Source organism: Ochlerotatus camptorhynchus, unplaced genomic scaffold (genome assembly GCF_037179485.1).
Source record: "Ochlerotatus camptorhynchus isolate MF236.1 unplaced genomic scaffold, CSIRO-AGI_Acam_v1.1 ptg000367l, whole genome shotgun sequence".
NCBI lineage: Eukaryota > Metazoa > Arthropoda > Insecta > Diptera > Culicidae > Ochlerotatus > Ochlerotatus camptorhynchus.
In genome coordinates, this window is record NW_027040855.1 from 4,913,953 (window position 1) to 4,935,812 (window position 21,860).

General features: G+C 40.1%; 1 protein-coding gene across 1 annotated transcript in view; it reads right to left on the reverse strand.

The window, feature by feature from the left end:
• LOC135709864 (uncharacterized) overlaps positions 1 to 21,860 on the reverse strand; it is a 949,216-nt gene that overhangs the window by 291,616 nt on the left and 635,740 nt on the right. The window contains exons 8-9 of the mRNA XM_065232287.1: positions 15,330 to 15,394; positions 7,850 to 8,027 (exon numbers count right to left, since the gene is read on the reverse strand). Coding sequence (XP_065088359.1) covers positions 7,850 to 8,027; positions 15,330 to 15,394 — 243 coding nt within the window. The remainder of the gene's footprint in view (positions 1 to 7,849; positions 8,028 to 15,329; positions 15,395 to 21,860) is intronic.

The window sequence follows — 21,860 nt, forward strand, 5'->3', positions numbered from 1 at the left end:
CAGTGTTGTTCAGCTTTTAATATCGGAGTATCAACATGGGTTTGTTCAACATCGTTCTACATCCACGAATCTGATGTGTTATACCAACACACTGTTCCGCGAGGTTGAACTTCGCAATCAGGTTGACTCGGTCTACATTGATATTTCAAAAGCGTTTGACACGGTACCACACGCGCGTGAAAAACTGAAAGCTATAGGACTCTCCGATTGGATGGTTGACTAGATTCGGTCTTACCTGACGAATCGTAATGCTTTCGTGTCGTTAAACTCTACTCGTTCGGAATCGTTTTCAATCACTTCCGGTGTACCACAGGGCAGTGTTCTGGGACCATTAATTTTCGTATTGTTTGTAAATGATTTGTGTCCACGTATCTCATCATTCAAGCAGATATTTGCCGATGACTTGAAGATCTACAGAATCATCGTTTCCATCCTCGACTGTATTGTACTTCAGCGTGATATTGACAATTTGTTGCTATGGTGCAGTGAAAACGGAATCAAAGTCAATATAAAAAAATGCAAAATAATTTTATTTTCTCGTAGTTGCGCCCCTATCTCTAACCAGTACACGCTGGAATCTGTACCATTGGAACAAGTGTCATCAATTCTTGATCTAGGGGTTACGATTGACTCAAAGTTGAGGTTTAATAATCACGTAGCGATGGTTACTTCGAAGGCATATGCTGTTCTCGGTTTCATTCGGCGGTACACTTGGCAGTTCACGGATATCTACGCCCAGAAGACGCTGTACTGTACTCTAGTAAGGAGCCTCCTAGAATATGCAGCTCCCATCTGGGCTCCGTTCCATACCTCACTCTTTTTAAAAATTGAACGAACACAGAGACTGTTCATCAGATTCACACTACGAAATCTGCCATGGCGTGATCCCATGCACCTACCTGACTACACCGCTCGTTGTGCATTGATAAACTTAGAAACGTTAAATGAAAGGCGTAAAATGATTCAGCAACTATTCATTTTCAACCTACTTGGCGGAAACATCGATTGTCCTCAATTGCTCCAGGAAATTCCTCTCTTTGTACCACCGCGGCAACTAAGGAGATCTTCTCTCATTGCTGTACCGGCACATAGAACCGTCTATGGTCAGAACAATCCACTAAATTCCTGCTTGTAAGCCTTCAACGACGTTGGTGTTCATTACGATTTTACTATTTCTAAGAATGTTTTTTTTTAAATAGAATTAAGAATGTGTAGAGTAGTCTGTACCCAAGTAACACACAAAACATCTTTTTGAAAAATAATTAGAACGACTTGTTGTATTAATGTACTATAAGTTATGCATAAAACATCCCATGTTTTATATGAGGTTTAAAGATGTTTTCTTCATACTTCCTAGAAATCAACATTTTCCAAAATAGTTTAATGTTATTTAAACGTGTATCTTACTGTTTAAATACCACTATAAAACTTGTCGTATGCAAAATCAATCTTAGTTGAATTTATAAAGCTCTTGAAGAGATGCTGCACTTTCCAGATTGACGTGGACATTGACGGCGCCATTGAGCCGGACTGTCACTTCATGCAGTCATTGACAGTTTCTTTAGAGGTTTTCGGAGGTTTGTTATAAAGAAAGTTGAAAACACTCTTTTATGACATCTCAACTGAAAAGGTGCAGGATGTGTTATAAGTAGTTGAAAATACTTTTAAATAACACTCTGGCAATTAAATGCACGCATTGCTGCTTACAAAACTTCTTTATGGCGGATCGAAGCAGGCGTGTTGCACAAAAATATAATTTTCTTGCCATTGGCAAGAACATGATAGATATTTATTGGTAAACTTTTATAAAGCGGAGTTGGTCTAGTTAGGAAGTAATAAGTCTCTCTCGTCAAGGACCTGTGTTCGAATCCTATGCACACTTTTTTTTTAATTTTTTGCCGCTGATGTTTATGATGTTTCCAAAACAGGTTATAAGACCAGTATTTAGTTTTATAAGCTCCGCTTCTTGCGCTTTTTAGGTAGTATAAATGTATTAAATGATGTAAATTAAAGTATGATTGATTCTATACGTAAGTCATTGAAAAGTATTTTCAACTTCGTAATGACAAGCCGTGTTGCTTGGGTAATATTCAATCGAAGACAACAATAAATAAATAATAAATAAATTTCCCCGTTCACGGCCAGTCCGGAGCGAAAGAAGAGCGGCTTTGACATCCCGTTCTCGCTGATTGTCAGCCACAGCAGCACCTTCTTGGGGAACTTGGTGTGTGAAATGAGCTTCACCTCGGAGTTCACTTCGTTGCCATCCAGGGTAATATAGGTCTCGTCATCCATCACCACCGCCACGTCGCGATTTACCGGGAAAAACGAGTTGACCATTTTATTCAGCCGCTGCCGCTGCGTCATTGCCTGCAGCTCCGAAGCCAGTGGACGTGACTTCCACTTCCTGACATGTATGTTCATGTTCGCCAGGCACTTTTTCACTGTTTGGCTTGTTGCACCGACCTCCCGGCCAAGCGCACGCAGCGATGTAGCCACTTTTCCCTCGGTCTTCCTCTTCAACATCCTTTGGAGCTTCTTCCCTAGTAGCACACTTGTCACAAATCAATTGTAGAAACTTATATACGACTTATTTCAGTCATAAACAAGTTGCTGTTACTTATTGTGATGAAAGTGTGCTACTCGGGTTGTCGCTCAGGGTCGTCAGCCGTCCGGAACCGGGCTTTCTTTCGATGCTCTGATTGTTGTCTAATAGTGCCAAGATGTTGTAGATGCCTGAACGGGCGTATCCAGCGTCCACAAAGTGCCGCACGATGTCCATTTTCGACGCGACGGGATGAAAGAACGCGCGCACTTCTGAACGGAGTTGCTTCACTGTTGTTGCCATCACGGTTAGAGTTCGACTGATAGAGCTGTCAAATTTTGCCTGCTGACTCATGGGCTACTATGATTGATGCTGCATGGGTAGTTTTGTCAGTGCGGCAGAAGGTAAACCCATGAAAAATCGACGATTTTTATCCATGTTTTTAAATGCAAACGTTATTTATTTCAGTGAACCGTGACGAATTGTGTCACTCACAGTCCTCGGTGTACTACCCAAGCTTGACTATCAGAACTTACGTTCAAAGATCCTTTCAAAAATGCTTTCGATACTTCCTTGAAGTTTTTGGAACCTCATAAAATTTTCAGATCTTCTTGACGGTTTCTATGATTTTCCTGAAGTAAAACCATATAGTTCTATAGGTTTTCCTGAAGTTCTCGGAACTTTTGTTACGTATTAGAACTTGCATTAAGTTTTGAAACTATTTGTATTAAGTACAAGCTGTTGACACAACTAGTGAATAATCGCACGTGAGCGTGCACAAGCTGCTTGGGCCTCAAATTGGAGGCGAACCAAACAACGAAAACGTCATCGACAGCATCCGCTGACAACGCTTCCACTGCACGCACACCGAAACACTATAGACCGGCATGCGAAGCAGAGAAACCGGCAGAGCAAAAGTTTGCTTGTTTGAATAGCACGCGAAACGGAGTGGTTTGTAAAGGGTGATACGGTCAAAATTTGGTCAAGGGAAAACGCGTGTAAATCGGTGAAATCGTTTATTTAAAAAATCAAATTAAATTTCTTTTTCAAGTTCAATTAGTATAAAATTCAGGAAAAATATTCAGTTAGGCTTCCGCTTTTCCAAATCCGAATTGCCGGGCCTTACGCTTGACCCCTGCCATCAGATTTTGTACAGCCACCTTGTCCACCTTCTTCGCCGCAGAAAGCCAGTTTGCCTTGAACTGCTGCTCGCCCTTAGCAGTTTTTTTGGTCTTCTTTAGGTTCCGCTTGACAATAGCCCAGTATTTCTCAATTGGGCGGAGCTCTGGCGTGTTGGGAGGGTTCTTGTCCTTGGGAACCACCTGCACGTTGTTGGCGGCGTACCACTCCATGGCCTTTTTACCGTAATGGCAAGATGCCAAATCCGGCCAAAACAGTACGGAACAACCGTGTTTCTTCAGGAAAGGCAGCAGACGTTTATTCAAACACTCTTTCACGTAAATTTCTAGGTTGACAGTCCCGGAAGCTATGAAAATGCTGCTTTTCAAGCCACAGGTACAGATGGCTTGCCAAACCAGATATTTCTTTGCAAACTTTGACAGTTTCATGTGCTTGAAAACATCTGCTACCTTTCCCCTTCCTTTTGCCGTATAAAACTCCTGTCCCGGAAGCTGCTTGTAGTCGGCTTTGACGTAGGTTTCGTCGTCCATTACCACGCAGTCAAACTTCGTCAGCATCGTCGTGTACAGCCTCCGGGATCGCGCTTTGGCCGTCGTATTTTGTTTATCATCGCGATTTGGAGTCACTACCTTCTTGTAAGTCGATAGTCCGGCTCGTTTTTTGGCTCGATGCACGGTTGTAAACGATACACCCAGCTTATTTGCGGCATCTCGGAGAGAGAGGTTAGGGTTTCGCTTGAAACTACCGGCAACTCTCTTTGTCGTCTCAGCGGCTTCCGGTTTTCGATTTCCCCCCGATCCAGACTTCCTGGCTGTCGACAAACGTTCCCCAAACACTTTAATTACATTTGTAACGGTTGATTTGGCAACTTTTACCGATTTTGCCAACTTTGCGTGCGAGTAGCTCGGATTTTCGCGATGCGCGAGCAAAATTTTGATACACTGCTCTTCTTGCTTGGACGGCATTTTGACAACTGAATAGTGAATTCCAAAATCAAAATAGGAGCAACATTCTACACACACACACCTTCAAAATGAGGGGTGTTCAGGTTTTTTAAATGCAAAATTGAAAGAAATACGTCAAGTTGATATTGACCAAATTTTGACCGTATCACCATAGAGGTAACTCTAAGACCACTGGGTCCCGAAGAAAATCATTATTATTTTTGGCTCACTCAGTACCAGAACAACGGTCCCAAGCAGTCCCAAGCTATTTCACTCACCCCTGCATGTTCTGCATGAATCCACACACCCCTGATGTTATCTGTCAAACTTTCATAGCGAATCAAAACAAACATAGTGTAGTAATAGAATTCCAACTAGAATAGGGTACGTTAATCGTTTGCTTGGGACCAATAGGCTACTAAAGTGGTGAGCCAATTTAAAATCGTTAGTTTCGTATTGATTGTTGGTATCACCCTTTAGTGCTGGGTGAAAATTCAATTCTCGGTTGTGCGAGCTGCCGGTGGTGGAAAGAACTTCATTCGTTATGAGTGCTTCTGTTGGAGATCGGAGTTATTTTCCTTCGTGGTGCGGATTGCTGTGGTTGAACCGAGTTCCGATTGCACGCAGGAAGTGCGTGGGGAAAACCCGTTGTTCAGAAGACCGTCCGAGTGCGCAGTAGCAGGTAACCTGCAATAGCCGTTTTCCAAGAAAACCGAATCTGCCGTGCTTTGGAAAATCATCTTCTCGAGAGTGGATGCCAGGATTACCACGCAGATCGAGCCGAAACGTGGATTCGACAACGGGATTTGACGACTGTCGAAAGGTTAGTCCAGGAAAATGATGATAATCAAATACCGAAATTAATACGGGGATTTCGATACAGCTTCGCGTCACACGATCGGCACACACCAGTGCACGGTTCTTGGAGGGAATCGGTCGAAATTGGTCGTCGATAACCGGCGAGAGAGCGCGAAACTGCCCTACTTCTGGAATACACGGCAAAGTGAGTACAGTTAAGATTTATGCGGTACTGCAACCAACAATGTGACAAACAATTACACATATTGGGAATCGAGCACCCTGGCATGAGACACGGGATTGCAGCGGGTCACCGTGTTGGACAAAAAGCCTTCCAAGAGAAATGAGTTTTACTCAACAAGATGGCCGTCAAATGGAGGCTAATGCGGAATGCGGCCCAGGGCTTTTGTTTCGTGTTTTGCAGGTTCGATTATCCCATCGATTCGGAGCGGCGCAGACGAAGGCGGTTCGTTCGACAGGGCATGTTTCGGCTTTGCAGTCATCTTTCGAGGGCGGTCTACGAAGCTGCACGTACGACGGTCAGGAACATCGTTGCCAAGAGGCCGACCAGAAAGCGAGGTTCTTGGCCACAGCCAAGAGACGGTCACTTCGAGGACGAAACGAAGTCGTGGCGCTTGGTGAGACTGACGCAGCATACGCATCAGAGCTGCCCGTATGACGGCCAGGAACGAAGTTGGCAAGAGACCGACAAGGAGGCGAAGTACATCACCACCGCCAAGAAACGGTCACTTCGAGGATCGTGGCGCTTCGCGAGACTGACGCAGCATACGCAATCTGTCGGACCGATAGTTTCGAGTGACGCTCGACGAAGCAGGTCGGCGGACATGACGGACGGGAAGTACCCAAGGGTGCTGCAAAGTGGTCTTCGATCAACGGATGAGGAGAACGCATCGATGTGTGGTGTCGTGTGACGTCGGTTCGACGTCTGATTGCAGCGGTTCGTTGAAAAGCGAGCGGCGGTATGGGTGCACCCGGCCGGTAACAGTGAATACTGACAAGAAGAGAAAATATGATTGGAAAGATAACAGGAGGCACCAAGATGCCGTAAGAGCAGGATAGTAAGGTAGTAAGAAAGTAGGAGGAAGAAGAACTCCAATGTAAGCGACCAATGGGGGGATTAAAAATATAAGTATAAAAATGCTTTTGGAGTTCGTTTTTAGATTTGTTGGAACTTTTGCCCTTTAGTGTTTGTGCTTTTGTCCGCCTTTCGGTAATTTTTGCTCTACCGCTACAGAAGCACTTGCAACACTAAAGTTTCCGCAATGTTCCTGATGTTTATGAAACTGTCTTGCAGTACCCTATTCAGCTCACAGTTCACGAAACTTCCCTAAAGATCACATCTTTTCAAGTTTGTGGACGTCATTTTCCTTGGATAATCTTTAATGTCCCTGTTATATTCATGATGTTAATGAAACCACCATAGATTATTTTCGTAACTTTCCTTAAGTTCCATCAATTTTCCAAATGTACCTTAAATTTCTCTTATCTGTCCCCAACATCTTCAAACTTAGCTCATGTTTACTAAACTTTCTAATGTTCTTTGGATCTTCCGAAAAGTTTTTTCAAAATTCCTTAACTAATGCCATAACTTGGTCCTGTCACATTTTCCACCCCACATGATTTGAATTTTTGCTTCGGTCATATGATCATAAAGTATACTTGGGGCGAAATTTCATGGCATTCTCGGAACCTTCGACCCAAACCTGTTCGAAAATAAAAAAAAAAAAACTCCCCGGTTCCACGTATGGCAGCATTTTTTCGACATCATATCAACTAGCAGCTGAGACATAAGGAGCCGAATTTTTTTCGCTTTGGGCATTTACGGCCCACTTCTCCTGTAACTATATGATATGTACATTTGTTAAACGCAATAAACATTTTCAAATATACTCGAGTGAAATAAATCTTTAATTATGAATCATCAATCTTGAACGATTCTCAATTCCAGAATTCATGAACATTATTTAAATGTTCCCACCTCGACACTACTGTCTTTGTAAGCGATCGATAGTAGATATTTGACTCCACCATAGAAAGCTTGAACGTTAAAGCACATAATTTTAAAGCCATGTCTAAATGGAACCTTATTCACAAGCTATGATAACCTCCTTCAACAGCTATAACCACCCACTAAAATACACCGTTAGCCAACCAATCGTTATTGAAATATCATAATGTTTAATAGACTTACGAACGAAAGCCTACATCGACGACCGTTCCTACTGCTACTTCAGGCGATATGCACCGCTTACCAAAGAAACCCGACCACCGAAAGCTGTACCTACTCAATGAATGTACCCACATGCCTAAATACATAGATAGAAGCACCTACACACAAGCAACAACAAAAAAAAAAGAAAGCGAAGAAAATCACATTCCACTCAGCATATTTGCGCCTTACCTGCAGCATAAGGCCCACATCCTGGCGAAAGCTGGGCTTGTACGGTGGAGCAAAGCTGATGTTGCTGTTGGCTTTTCCCCTGCTCTGCTGCTGCTCCCCCATCCGGTCCATCGCCTCCCGTATCCGGGTGGAATCAATTTTCGCGCCGAAAAATTGAAACGTTACTTCGTTGCCAGTCCTGAGTGGGAGTTGATCATGGTGGTGATGGTGGAAAAGAAGAGATTGTGTTAAATGTATGGTGAAAGGTACCGACCGAGTGGGGATGCGGGAAAGCATGGGCATTTTCACACGGACTGATTTTTACTGAGAGCTTTCGGATGGAGAAGGGGGGGCTGGGGGAAGGTGGATTAGGTTTTTGAGAGGGAATAGCTGGTAGTGTAGTATGCGGTGTGAGAGGTGTTAACTTGGTGTGCTGCGCCAAGATTAGGATCACGATTTTTTCGTTTTTTGAATTGGGATTGGAACTAGGAATTGTGGATGGAAGGAATACTCGAAACAGGCTGGTTCGACTGAATGAAATGATTTGATTTTTCTAGCTTGTTTATATTCTGCTGGTCTTTGCTTCACATGTATGTGGATATCACCAACGACAGGAAAAGAGGTCAACACATGGACCTTAGATATAAAAACCATCAACACAAGAGGCGGCGATCGACAAATTTTCTTCCGTTTCGAAGAAAGACGTGATAACAGATTTTCGTCCTCAGATTATCTCAACGATTTCTTCGGTGGGATTGAGCTCAGTCTTACCGGGGTGAGAGGCATTCAGAAAAATGTTTGTGTGTGCGTGCGTTTTTTAAAATAAATCCAGAAAATATGAATAATTTTACTTTTGTCACACGTTTGAATGTAGTCGCCTCCTCGCAATAATAAATAAATGCAACAATTAATTAAACGTATATTTCAACGCTTGTTTTAGCACGGAATATACTTGCATGCTTCTCAACTGTTGTATTAAATGCAAAAAATTCAATAACATAATTCATCTTCCTTCCCCTTGGTGGGACCAGCAATGCACTGAGGTTTATCGTAAAAAGTCCGAAGCGTTTAAGCTTTTCCGGAAACGTGGAACACCCGTGCATTTCGAAGCGTACTCGGCTCTTGAACGCGAACTCAAGAGCCTCATCAAAGCCAAGAAACGCGGATACTGGCGGCAATTCGTGGACGGATTATCGCGCAAAACGTCAATGAATACGCTTTGAAACACGGCGCGAAGGATGCGTTACCGGTCTTCGAACAACGAGATCGAGGAGTACTCAGATCGTTGGATTCTCAAGTTCACGCGAAAAGTGTGTCCTGACTCCTGATTCCGTGCCAGCACGGATGATTCCTCGCGAAACGACGAATTCGGTAGACGAGATCAGCCAGCCTGTTTTCAATGGTGGAGCTCTCAATCGCGCTCCTTTCGTGTAGCAATTCGGCTCCGGGGGCTGATAGGATCAAGTACAACTTGTTGAAGAACCTCCCAGACGTCGCTAAGAGGCGCATGTTGAACTTGTTTGGTCAGTTCCTGGAGCTCAATATTGTCCCGGATGATTGGAGGCGGGTAAGAGTTATAGCCATTAAACAGCCTGGCGAACACGCGTCAGATTACAACCCGTACCGACCCATCGCTATGTTATCGTGCATTCGAATATTGTTGGAGAAAATTGTCCTTTTTCACTTGGACAAATGGATTGAGACGAACCACCTACTTTCAGATACTCAGTTTGGTTTCCGTAGGGGCAAGGGAACGAACGACTGTCCCACGCTATGGCTGAAAGCACTTTTTTTGCAACATTCATGTACCTCAGTTTTATCTTCACAGGAAGTTAGTATTGATCCTAACAATCAAATCTGCGAAGGTTTTAAAATATTTAATCTTAAGTTTTTTGAGAAAAAGTGTTTTGAAGTTTACTAAGCTGTTAACAAAGGCGTATACGGACTATTGATAATACAAAACTGTTACGGATCGAAACAAATTCAGCCTAAAAAGGATTCAAAAGGGGATTAAAGTTGTCAAAACACTAAGTTTCAATAATTCATTAAGATTCGCTCTTCGGTACCGTCAGATATCGAAACAATGTCAGAATGTTTAAATTAATAAAATAATTAAACAATGGTTTAGTCTCTAAATTTACTATTATTGAGCCATTCCATTGCAAAACGATATAGCGGTTCACAGAATTTGGTAGGAAATGGTAGTTTTGATCCTTATCGCAAAATATTTTTTTTTGTCATTAGGATGACTATTTCAACGTTAGGGTAGTCCGAAAAATCGTTTATTTTTTATTTTTTTCAGAAATTTATAACTTTTGAACAACTGGGCCAATTTCAAAGATCAAAATTTCAAATGAAAGGTTATTAAAAGTACTTATAATGATGAAATATAATGATATTAAAAAATAGGGATTTTATATTTGAAAACATTGATTGTATTCGTTTATTATTGTTTTCATGGTTTGTAGATTGAGGTGATAGAACATATCGAAAAATCAGCGATGTGTTGTTTTTCATTAGCTGATGATAAAAATTTCATCCTTCAAAAACTGCACGATTATCAATCAGCCAATGGCGTTTATCAAGCACCTACAATGGCGACCAGCGAATCCAAATTGCATATGCTGAGTCTCATTTGCGGCAGCCACCATATTGCGTTATTGGGAACATTCTTGGCCGCGTTGTCTTTCCTCATAGCTGATTTGAGCTATGGATAGTTTGACGGCCGGTATGTCTCATACATTTAGCCAATTTTAGCGTCTGAAATATAACAAAAGTATAGTTTAAAGTCATGTAAAATATAAAGTTATAAAGATAACTGTTACATACTAACCTTATTAACACTCAGATTAAGATCTTTCTTAAAGCTGAGTAAATCTTCGTGAGAAATCTTAGATTTTTTTTCCTGACTGTTTCAAATTTAAACCCATTTGGTCTTCCTGTGACGTTTGAAAAACTAACCTAGGCTAGTTTTTTTTGGCAACAAAGTGATGCTTACTTTCATCTGCCAATATGGAGAGATTCGGAAGTTTCCGGTGTTCACTATATACATGTCGTTTCTCAGGAGAAACCTGCGTCCGACATAATTTGAAATTTTTATGAATTCCTTTTTTTCTGTGGTGTTTTTTTCTTACAAATATCTACACATCCGCACAATTTTAACTGTCGAGTTTGGTTTGAACTTCATGTTAACATCTTTCTTCTGGATATTTGTGAACCTCAATTTTCATAAACAGCTACCTTTTTTATACCGGTAAACGGCAATGTAACATGCGTGAGCCGTACTCACGATTTTTTTAGGTGACAAACTCTCATTTCTACGCCCTTCCATCCTGCTCATGCCCTTGATCACATTTCATAAAGGAAACGTAAAAGAGAAAGAGATATCGCAACAAATTCTCACTATTTTACCTGTTTTTTAAGACATGGAGTGGGAGTTGTTCAACCAACGACCCGATGATACAGCTTATAGAAGTTACATTCAAATTCAAATCCCTGTTCATAACTTTTTCCTTGATTTCGTTGACCTTCGATGAAATGCTTCAAGCTTTCATGATTTTTTTTGATGTTCTTGATTTTTTTTCCTGAAATTCTCATTTATTTTTAAAATTCATAGAATTTTCCTAATGTTATTAAATTTTCCCTGTGGTTCACAGACCATCTTAAAGTTTTCAAAAATTTCCTCACGTTTAAAGAATTGTTTGCAGAACATCATTGAAATTCATATAATGTTTCTAAAGTTCACAGAACTCTCTTGAAGTTCGTAGAACTTACCAGGAGGACATTCAACGCCTCTGAAGCTCACAAAATGTCCCTGAAGTTGGCAGATCTGGAGAGCGAAGCACACCTTTAAAGTTTGAAGAATTTCCCTGAAGTCTTTCCTGAAGTTCAATGAACTTCTCTGAAAGTTGTTGAATTTCTCTGCTTATTTGGAGGAACTTATTTAAAGTTTGCCGAGCTTTCCTAAAATTCACTACAGTTCCCTATACTTCACAGAATTTCCTAGAAAATCGCTGAACCTTCCTGAATGTTTCCTTATTCAAAATATGGGAATTGCAATGAAGCTCTAGCAATTCTGTAGTAATTCAAGGTTAGGACTACCTAAACTCACTGGGCAAACGTAGCTAACTTCATGTGAGTTTCATTCCTGTATTATCGGAAAGACGATTTTCAAACCAATTCGTCATGGTTGCCAGAATTTGCTTTCGATCTCGCCATTAAGTCAAATATATATATTTATTTATTTTTAATCCAAGTAAATTTAACTTCACCACCTGCTGAGTACGGGACACAGAACTTTCGGATACCTACAATCTCCTTTATTGAACTCCAGTAAAAATCTTTCAACGATCGTCGCTACTTTGGCTTGATTTTTTTTACAGAGTCGCTTTTTCGAAGCACAACAAGCGAACGCTCTATTTTCTTCATGCAGTTTTTTTTCCAGATTTTCTACACGATACCTCCAATAAAAGCAAAAACACTCGAAACAGGACGAAAATCAATGCCTACTACGATTACGTGGCTGCCTCAGACTGTCCTGCTCGTTTCTTTCTCTTTTACTCTTATGAGGGAAGAGAAATTAATTAAGAAGTTGTTCTAGCAAAAAATATTAATTGAATTTGGTCAAAGTCGACATAATCAATACGGATCTTACTTGAAAGTCGAAGAGAACTCTTTAATGCCATTTAGATTAAATCATCATTTGAACCTTGTTTAACTGCATTTTTTCAATTCGTAGTAGTTTTGTATCGTCAATAGTCCATATACGCCTTCATAATTGGCTTTGTAAACCTCTAAACACTTTTTCTCAAAAAACCCAAGATGAAATATTTTAAAACCATCACAGATTTGATGGAAAATCTGAGGTACATGAACGTTGCAAAAAAAAAGGCCTTCAGACATAGCGTTGCTTTCCACAGAAATTCAGATGTCTTTTGCTAAAAAAGAGCAAATGGCTTCTGTGTTCTTGGATATTAAGGGGGCTTTTGATTAACTATCGATTGAAGTTCTTTCAGACAAACTCCACGCTTGTGGCCTTTCTCCAATAATTAATAACTTTTTGTACAATTTGCTGTCAGAGAAACATATGAGCTTTTCTCATGGAAATTCTACAGCTTCAAGATTTAGCTACATGGGTCTCCCCCAAGGCTCATGTTTAAGCCCCCTTTTGTATAATTTCTATGTCAGAGAAATTGATAATTGTCTTAGTGACAACTGTACGTTGAGACAACTTGCAGATGACGGCGTAGTGCCTGTCACAGGGCCAAAATAGGGACCCTTACAGAATACCTTAGACAGTTTGTCTATTTGGGCTATTCATCTAGGTATTGAATTCTCCACGGAGAAAACTGAGTTGGTCGTTTTTTTTTAGGAAACATAGCCCAGCACAACCGAAGCTTCAACTTTTGGGTAAACCGATCACTCATTCTATGTCGTTCAAATATCTTGGGGTCTGGTTCAATTCTAAATGAACCTGGAGATCCCACATTGAGTATCTGAAGCGGAAATGTCAACAAAGGATCAATTTTCTCCGTGCAATTACCGGAACGTGGTCGGGTGCCCTTCCTCAAGATCTTCTAATGTTGTACCGGACAACGATTTTATCGGTTTTAGAGTACGGTAGTTTTTGCCTTCAGTCGGCGGCTAAAACGCACATCATCAAACTGGAACGGATCCAGTATCGCTGTCTTCGTATCGCGTTAGGATGCATGCACTCGACTCATACCATGAGTCTTGAAGTGTTGGCGAGCATGTTGCCACTCTCTGATCGGTTTTCGGGGTTGTCCCTTAGGCTCCTCACCCGTTGTGAAGTTATGAACCCACTGGTAATCGAAAACTTTGAGAAGCTTTTTGAGCTAAATCCTCAAACTTGCTTTATGACATTGTACTACGGGTACATAACCCAGGATGTCAGCCCTTCACAACATAATCCTCATCGTGTATGCTTCTCCGACTTCGGCAATTCGGTTAGTTTTGATTTATCTATGACGCAAGAGATTCGCGGAATCCCAGAGCATTATCGTTCCATGATTGCTCCATCACTTTTTGCTGCAAATTTTGGCCAAGTTGATTCCACAAGATCGTTCTTGACAGATGGATCATTAACAGAGGCGTCCGCCGGTTTTGGTATTCATAACGAATTTCATAGCGCCTCTCGAATGTTTCAAGCTCCTTGTTCCATATATGTTGCTGAACTGGCAGCAATACATTATACGCTCGAAACGATCACCTCACTTGCCCCAGACCGCTATTTTATTTTTACATTTTTATTTTTACTACAACTCGCCAGCTGGCAACATAAATGAAATGAAGGGAGTTTGGGACGATGGCTATATTCGATCATCCCTAAGGTGTCGAAGATTCCTTGGTTCAAAGGGTTGGAGGTGGCTCGAGACTTCATTCGTGTGATGTCTCGCCTCATGTCCTATCATTATTCGTTAAACGCTCACTTGATCCGTGTTGGGCTATGGGACAGCAATCTATGTGAATGTGGACAAGGTTACCAGGACGCAGATCACATGATTTGGTCTTGTGCTGAGCATCGTGGAGTCAGATCTGAGCTGTAAGATTCCCTTCGGGCTCGAGGTAGACAACTGAATGAAACTCATATATATTTCCTTGAAGAATATTAACCTTAGAATGTAAGTTTCATTAACCTTGTGTTTAGTTTGTATTTTGTGTGTGTGTGTGTGTGTGTGTGTGTGTGTGTGTGTGTGTGTTTGTGTGTGGTTTTTTTTAATGTTTGTTTTGTAAGAATAAAAGAATTACACTGCAGATATCAAGTTGAATAGGAATAAGTTCATGTTTTATGAATAACGAAATATCATATGTATTTCAAACCTCCTTTTACCTCTCCCATCCATGAAACTGTAAATCCTCACTAACCTCGAGACGACCGCGAATACTCGGTTCAATTCCTTTAGATTTTAACTTTAGATTTTAACTTTAGATTTAAAACATTAATAATGTTAAACGCAAAAGATAATTTGGCTCCGTAAAGTTTATTCAATTGAGCCTGTAGAAATAAATAAATTGAAAAAAAAAATCCTCACCCGTCGAAAACGTAAACATAGAACCCCCCTAACTAACACCATGTTTGATTGTTGGGAAGCGGCGCACGGTTGTACTTTTCGTTAGCATTTAAACAAAGGAAAATAACAATTTGTTCCCGTCGTCATGGAACAGGAAAGGCAAGCGTGGAAAAAAGCAGCTCGATTGTTACGCTTCTTGAACCCGAATCAAGCGTAAGCAGGGAAGGGAAGGTTTCTTGTAATGGTTTGAATCCACCTTAGAGGCATGGGGGATGGTGTGGAGGGATATGTATCGTATTTACTCTCTGCGTATTTTCAGTCAATTGCCTGTTTGCGAGCGGAAGAAGATGAAGGGTTTTGTGCTATATTGGTGAGGCTGCTTTTCAATCGTATGGTTTAATGGAGGCAATCTTGGGTGCGATTCTAAACACGGTTCATTGGCTCGAGTATGTGCCAACAATGCTACTTACTTGCCGGGGAATACTTCTAGGTCATTTATTTTCGATAAATTCGAGTTTCTCAGGGAACGGTTTATCTGGAAAGAGAACGAAGGAAAAGGAATGTAAAAACAGGTCAGATGTGATATGTAGGTTAATGGAACTCTCGAGAGTTGGAGTTGTTTGGAACCATGCGGAAACTGATTCGACGTTTATTCAGGAAATGGAGGTAATCACTTTGAATGACATCCTAGGGATTCTTGCATGCATGTTGAAGATGTTCTTACCGTACGAAACATCAGATCATTGAATTAAGCGAATTTATTTACAACTTCAAGCATGTTAGCAATAAGCATCTAACCGTAGATTCGGATTCTCAAAGAAGCCTCATAAGTTAGACTTCTTAACGTTCGCAGCTCACCGATGCACATGATTACAAAATAGCTAGCAGCAGACGTGAGATGCAGAGCTTTTGTCTTTTCTGCATTCCAACTAGGATGCTTGCTTTTCCCTTGAGGCTACATTCACACTTGAATGCTTTCCGAGTATGATTACGGAACCACTGAAGCGAGGACCGGGTGGTGTGGACCCTAAAACTCTAACGTCACCGTCTGAAGACGACGGGGCTTGCACTGAGTTTTCCACTCGCTTAGTCTCTTGAGACACTTCCTGCTGCAGCTACCTTCTCGCTAGGCTGAAATCAAGAGGCGGTAGGTTCCCACCCAGCTCATATGGGAACGGGATCGTCGTTGTCGTTGGTGATAGTATAGTGCTAGGTGAGGCGCAAGCCGAAGGCGATGAAGTGACAAAAAGCCCGGTGCAGTGGATTGCCAAATGGGAAAGTTTTGTGTAGAATTTTATTAAATTTTCCGTTGGGAAAATTCAATTTCAAACTCACATAGTTAGAGGAGTTTTCCGAGGAGGACAGTTCCACCTTGAATCGTTGGCAATGAAGACAACGGGAAAATTAGGGATGGAAGAGGAACGATGTGGCAAAGTAGCTTACAAACCAAAGGGCAATATTTTTCCAGAGACCGCTTATTACAACTACCCGGAGCGAAAGAGCGGACAACGTGCACGAAGTTTAAATGGGGTGGGTCGAAGATTAAATTACTTTGTGGATTATGGGGACCACGTATTTCCTTATAATGGATGGGATTGACTTTGAGGTGTAGTATAAAGTTTGGTTGCACTTGAAAGTCTGTCGTTGCGATAGCAGTATCATTGGGGGTGTTGTTTTAAACAGTTGCCTTATTGGATGAGGTCGATCTGTATTTGCTGGAATTTGGTTTTCAGTCGAGTAAAGTGAATTAGTTAAAGAAAAGTTTACGACAGTTGAAGGCTCTTCACGTTAGTCTAAAGTGTGATAAATGTTATGGGTCAATTGTAAGGTCGATTGTAAATTGAGTACGAAGGAATGCATTTATGTAATATGAACGTGTACCGAACCGTGGGCTGCTTTGGCAGCTGATCACCTTGGAGCATCTCAACGACTTAGATTTGGCTGATGATGTTGCTCACTAGCACAACGGCGCTCTGATATGCAGAGTAAGCTTAATGACCTAGCCGAACGCTCCTCTGCGGTGGGTCTCACCATCAACGTCAACAAGACCAAATCGTTGGATGTCAACACGGGCAACCCTTTCAACTTTACGGTAGTGGGGCAAGCAGTGGAGAGGGTCAACAGTTTTCAATATCTTGGCAGCCAAATAGCTTCGGATGGCGGGACCAAGAGTGACATAGGTGCACGAATCAAGAAGGCTAGGGCTGCCTTTGTGAGTTTACGAAACGTATGGAGATCAAACCAGATAAGTCAACCAACCAAAATCTGAATTTTCAACTCAAACGTGAAATCTGTGTTGCTATACGCCAGCAATACGTGGTGTGTATCAGCCGAGAACACTCAGAAGCTGCAGGTCTTCCTCAACCGATGTCTTCTGTGTATAATTCGTGCCTGGTGGCCTCACAACTGGATCTCGAATGCCGAGCTCCATCGTCGATGTCATCAGAGCGAAAGTGGAGGTGGGTCGATCACACACTTCGACGGGGTGGAAACGAAATCTGCAAGCAAGCGCTGGATTGGAATATGGCAGAACATCGCAGCAGAGGCAGATCCAGGGGTTCATGGCGGCGGAGCCTCAACAAGGAAATAAAGCAATTCGATAGGAATCTGACCTGGGCCCAGGTCAAGGCAGAAGCGAGCAGCCACCCAGGATGGAAGTATTTCACGTTCGCCCTTTGCACATCCGGTGGCGTATAGGACCCTTAACTAAAATGCATCTATCAATGTCAGATTTTCTATGAGCTCTTCAATGTTTCACCAAAGGTTGCGTGTAAAACGTAAATATAATAAGGGCTTAACATAATGTAGGCAGTAGGGTGGTTCAAAATGACAATTTTACTCCAGTAAGCTCAATCAATTATAAATTAGGTACTGATTATTCTCCCAAAATTTGAGTTTATTTGGATGCGAACTAATACTGCACTGGTCTTTTAAAGTATATAAAGAAATGTTTTTGCACCAAACCTATCCTAAACTATAGTTTAGATCCTAAAAAAATATTTTTTTTATGAGAGTACAAATATGGTGTGTGTGATGTTTCATCTCGTTCCATTCAGTGGGGTAAGTTAAAACACTCATATTGCACCAGATTTACGATGGAAATTAGCATCTATGATCTCTTAAAACATGTAGATTAGACCAGCTCATTCCAACAGAAATGTTTGGGATGCACCGGGTCAACCGTGATTACTGTTCGTCATGTTAATTTGAACTTGTGTGCAAATTTTCAGCAAAATCGGTGATGATTTAGAGGTGCTTCAAGTTAATTTTATGATTTTAAGGTAATTTACGGCTTATAATATTTGTATCTCGAGACTGAAACAACGAAAACTGCTGTAACAACTTTCATAGCAAAGTTTAATGTGTTATCTACCAACTTTGTCAAAAAAGGTTGAATATTCAAAGTGATTTTATTGAAGTTTGTCTTAGTTTCATGCTCGAAGATATCTTAAAAAATGAAAAAACCGAATTTCTGTTGCTGAAAATGTTTCCCTTCAGTTCTACTTGTCAAGAAGATATTAGAGAACCTTTTCATAAACAAAATTTGGGTTTTGATCAGAAAAGCCAGTTAATTTGTAGAAAACATGTCTGCGTCCCCTTGCATCTAAATAAAAAAAAAAGAAATATATTTGACTCCAGACCGCAGCAATTTTTGAATTGTGCTTAGAACCACAATTTGCAAAATACTAACACCCACAATTTCAAAACTTCCGCAGTTTGATATCAAATTTATTTCATCCCAAATATGACTGCAGATGGTCCATTAAAATTTCAGTAAAAATCAAACTTTTGTAGCTCTCAGAAATAGCCATATGAACCATCTTCCAAGATTCTGTACCGGGAGGGCTCTGTTAATATATATAATATTAATATAATTAAATATATTCCAACCCAAATATCACTGAAGGAGAGCATCTGGTGACCAGTCAGAAGCTATGACCAGCTAATGATTAAAAATTTAACATTTTGCTACATTCTTATTTACAAAGAAACGAATTTGTGGTCTACTGCAATCCAATACAATAAGTATTTAATTTTCAGGATGATCTGGATCTTCCAGGAGACCAGCCGGTGACTACTCAGTATGACCAGCTCAAAAATCAGCATTTTTATACTTTTCAGTTACAGATACAAATCAACGCATACTACAATCTAATCTACCACCCAGAATCTAATACCAGCTGATGAATATAAATTCAGTGGTTTACTACAATGCATAATGATCACAACCAAATACAGGAAGTATTTAATTTTATGGATGTTCCTAGGACCATTCGGTGAGTCTTTAACCACCTGATATTTTAACAATCAGTATTTTGCGACATTACATATTGATGTATAGACAAATCAAGGCCTATTTCAATAAAACTATAAAGTAATAAGTTTTACGGATTAGAGATTGTGGTAGATAGAGTTGATACTGAATAATAATCATAGTGAATAATGATAACTATACCTTGAGTAAACTTGATTCAGCGTGTAGTCTTATGAAACAAACGACTTAAGTATACTGAAGTCAGCGTGTAGCGATTATTTGATGATCAAAGAAACGCACACATACATATAAATGCGATGAGGAAACTACCGAAAGCATGAGCTTCGCCTCGCCTTTGTGCATGACTGCATGGTGAAATCAGTCATTTAACTAATTTTGTAGCGCACGGTTGTGCATTGTGCTAGTCTTTGTTGAGACAAATGGCCGAGGCTTGAAACCTCGGTCAGGTCACGACAATGGCGCAGCATTTACTCCCAGTGTTGCGAGTTTAATCAGTTTTTCCTTCGGATTTATGAAACAAAAACCAAAAGAATATCGTGAATAGTGTTTTTGGTGTTAGATTTTAAGCTCCTATGGGTAGAGGTCATAGCAAAAAAAAGGGTTCAGATTCTCCCGATGGTAGATTGGTGAAGATAGTCTCCGGTAGGCTCCCTGACGGAAGGGCAGTAGAGTAGGCCGGTAGAAAAAAAGAAGAAAGAAGCAATGACAGGATTGGCTGGTAAATAAAACCGAATGTTGATGACGGTATAAGATGATTGTAATGTTGATTTGGTTGTCATTATTAAAGAGGTTTTCAGCGGTAAGCCGGTTCATATCTTGAACGCAATATTGATCATAGTAATATTGAACATGCAATGTGGGGATGGCAAAATTTACGAAGGCAAAATCGATGATAGTGATTTTGAAATTGACATAAATGCTAGATTTGATGGTGGTATTGAAGTGAGTAATGATGTTGGAGTTAATGAAAATATTCTATTTGATTACGTTGTAGAAGTTGATGGTGAAGTCGAACTTGATGAAAATATTTAAATTAATGATAAAATCGAGGATAATATCTTGGATTGAGCTAAAAAAATGTTAAATTTTGAGACGGTGTTAAAGTTAATGGCAGTGTACCTAGAAGTTGATGCTTATGCTCGCTAATGCTGAAATAGATTGCGAATTTAGTGGATGGATATGCATATTTTGAAATTTAAGTAGATGCCAATGTTGGAACTGACCAGTGCTGAAGCTGATCATATTATTGAAGTTGATTTGATTTGAATTATAACGGAATTTAAAGGAAATAAACAAACCCACTCAAAGTTCTTCATTCATTTGATTGCAGATTGATATTGAGATTAGTATAGATGATCAAGTCAATGAAGTTATTTAAGTTGCTGGATTGATTTAAGTATGTTAAGGATGACAAAAATGAAAAAAATGTTGATAATATTTAAAATGATACTTTGAAAGTTAATGGTTATATAGAAATATTTATCATTATCATAATCTTATTGATAGATTTCAATATCGATGCTTACGGTGGCGATTATGTTACAGTTACAGTTACATGTTACAGTTAAAGATGATATCCAAACTGATATTAATGGTAATGTTAAAGTTTATTACGAAGTTGAGGTTGAGTTCAATACGTAAGGTGAGATCAATGTCGAAGATGATACTTGTGAAGTAGGTTTAATCTTTGATCCAATAGTACACAATGATCAAGTTAAACCCGATGCTGACCATGAACATATTGATAACAAAATATGGTGATGGTAATGTAGAAATTAACGGAATCGAGGAGGATGATGGTATTATTTAAATTGATGTTAATAGTTAATGCAATGTAGAAAATTTTGAGTTGATGATAATGTCGAATTTGACGGTAATTTCAAAGATTATTTTGTAAAAGGAAGATTTTTATGCAACTACAATTGGTGTACAAAGTGGTATAGGTTGTAAGTATAGTAAAACAAAAAAATCTATGACGAATCAAGGAGTAACTTACGTGACCGGAGGTGATGAAGTTGACGATAATGACAAAATGTATGGCTAAATTGAAGTTGATACGGTTGTGAAGCTGATGGTAATGATAGAGTTTATGGCAGTATTTAAGATGTTGAATGTTGATATGATAAAATTATTGAAATTTATTGCATTGTTGAAGATGATGGTGATGCCAAAGCTTATGGAAAAGTGAAGTTGATGGTTGGATTGCAGTTGAATTTTGAAGGAAATATTGAAGTTGTTGGCAATAGTGCTATAAATTTGAAGTTGATGGTGAAGTGAACTTTTTAGCAATATTCGAAACATGTGCTTGAAAACTATTAAGCTAATGAATGTTCGTTTATGTATTTTGTTGATAATTGCGGTAATGTGTCTGTGTTGTTGAATTGTATCTGTACTCGTAAGAGTAGAGAAGGGAAAGAATGTGGTAGATAGAGTTGGTACTGAATAATAATCATAGTGAATAACGATAACTATACCTTGAGTAAACTTGATTCAGCGTGTAGTCTTATAAAACAAACGACTTGAGTATACTGAAGTCAGCGTGTAGCGATTATTTGATGATCAAAGAAACGCACACATACATATAAATGCGATGAGGAAACTACCGAAAGCATGAGCTTCCCCTCGCCTTTGTGCATGACTGCATGGTGAAATCAGTCATTTAACTAATTTTGTAGCGCACGGTTGTGCATTGTGCTAGTCTTTGTTGAGACAAATGGCCGAGGCT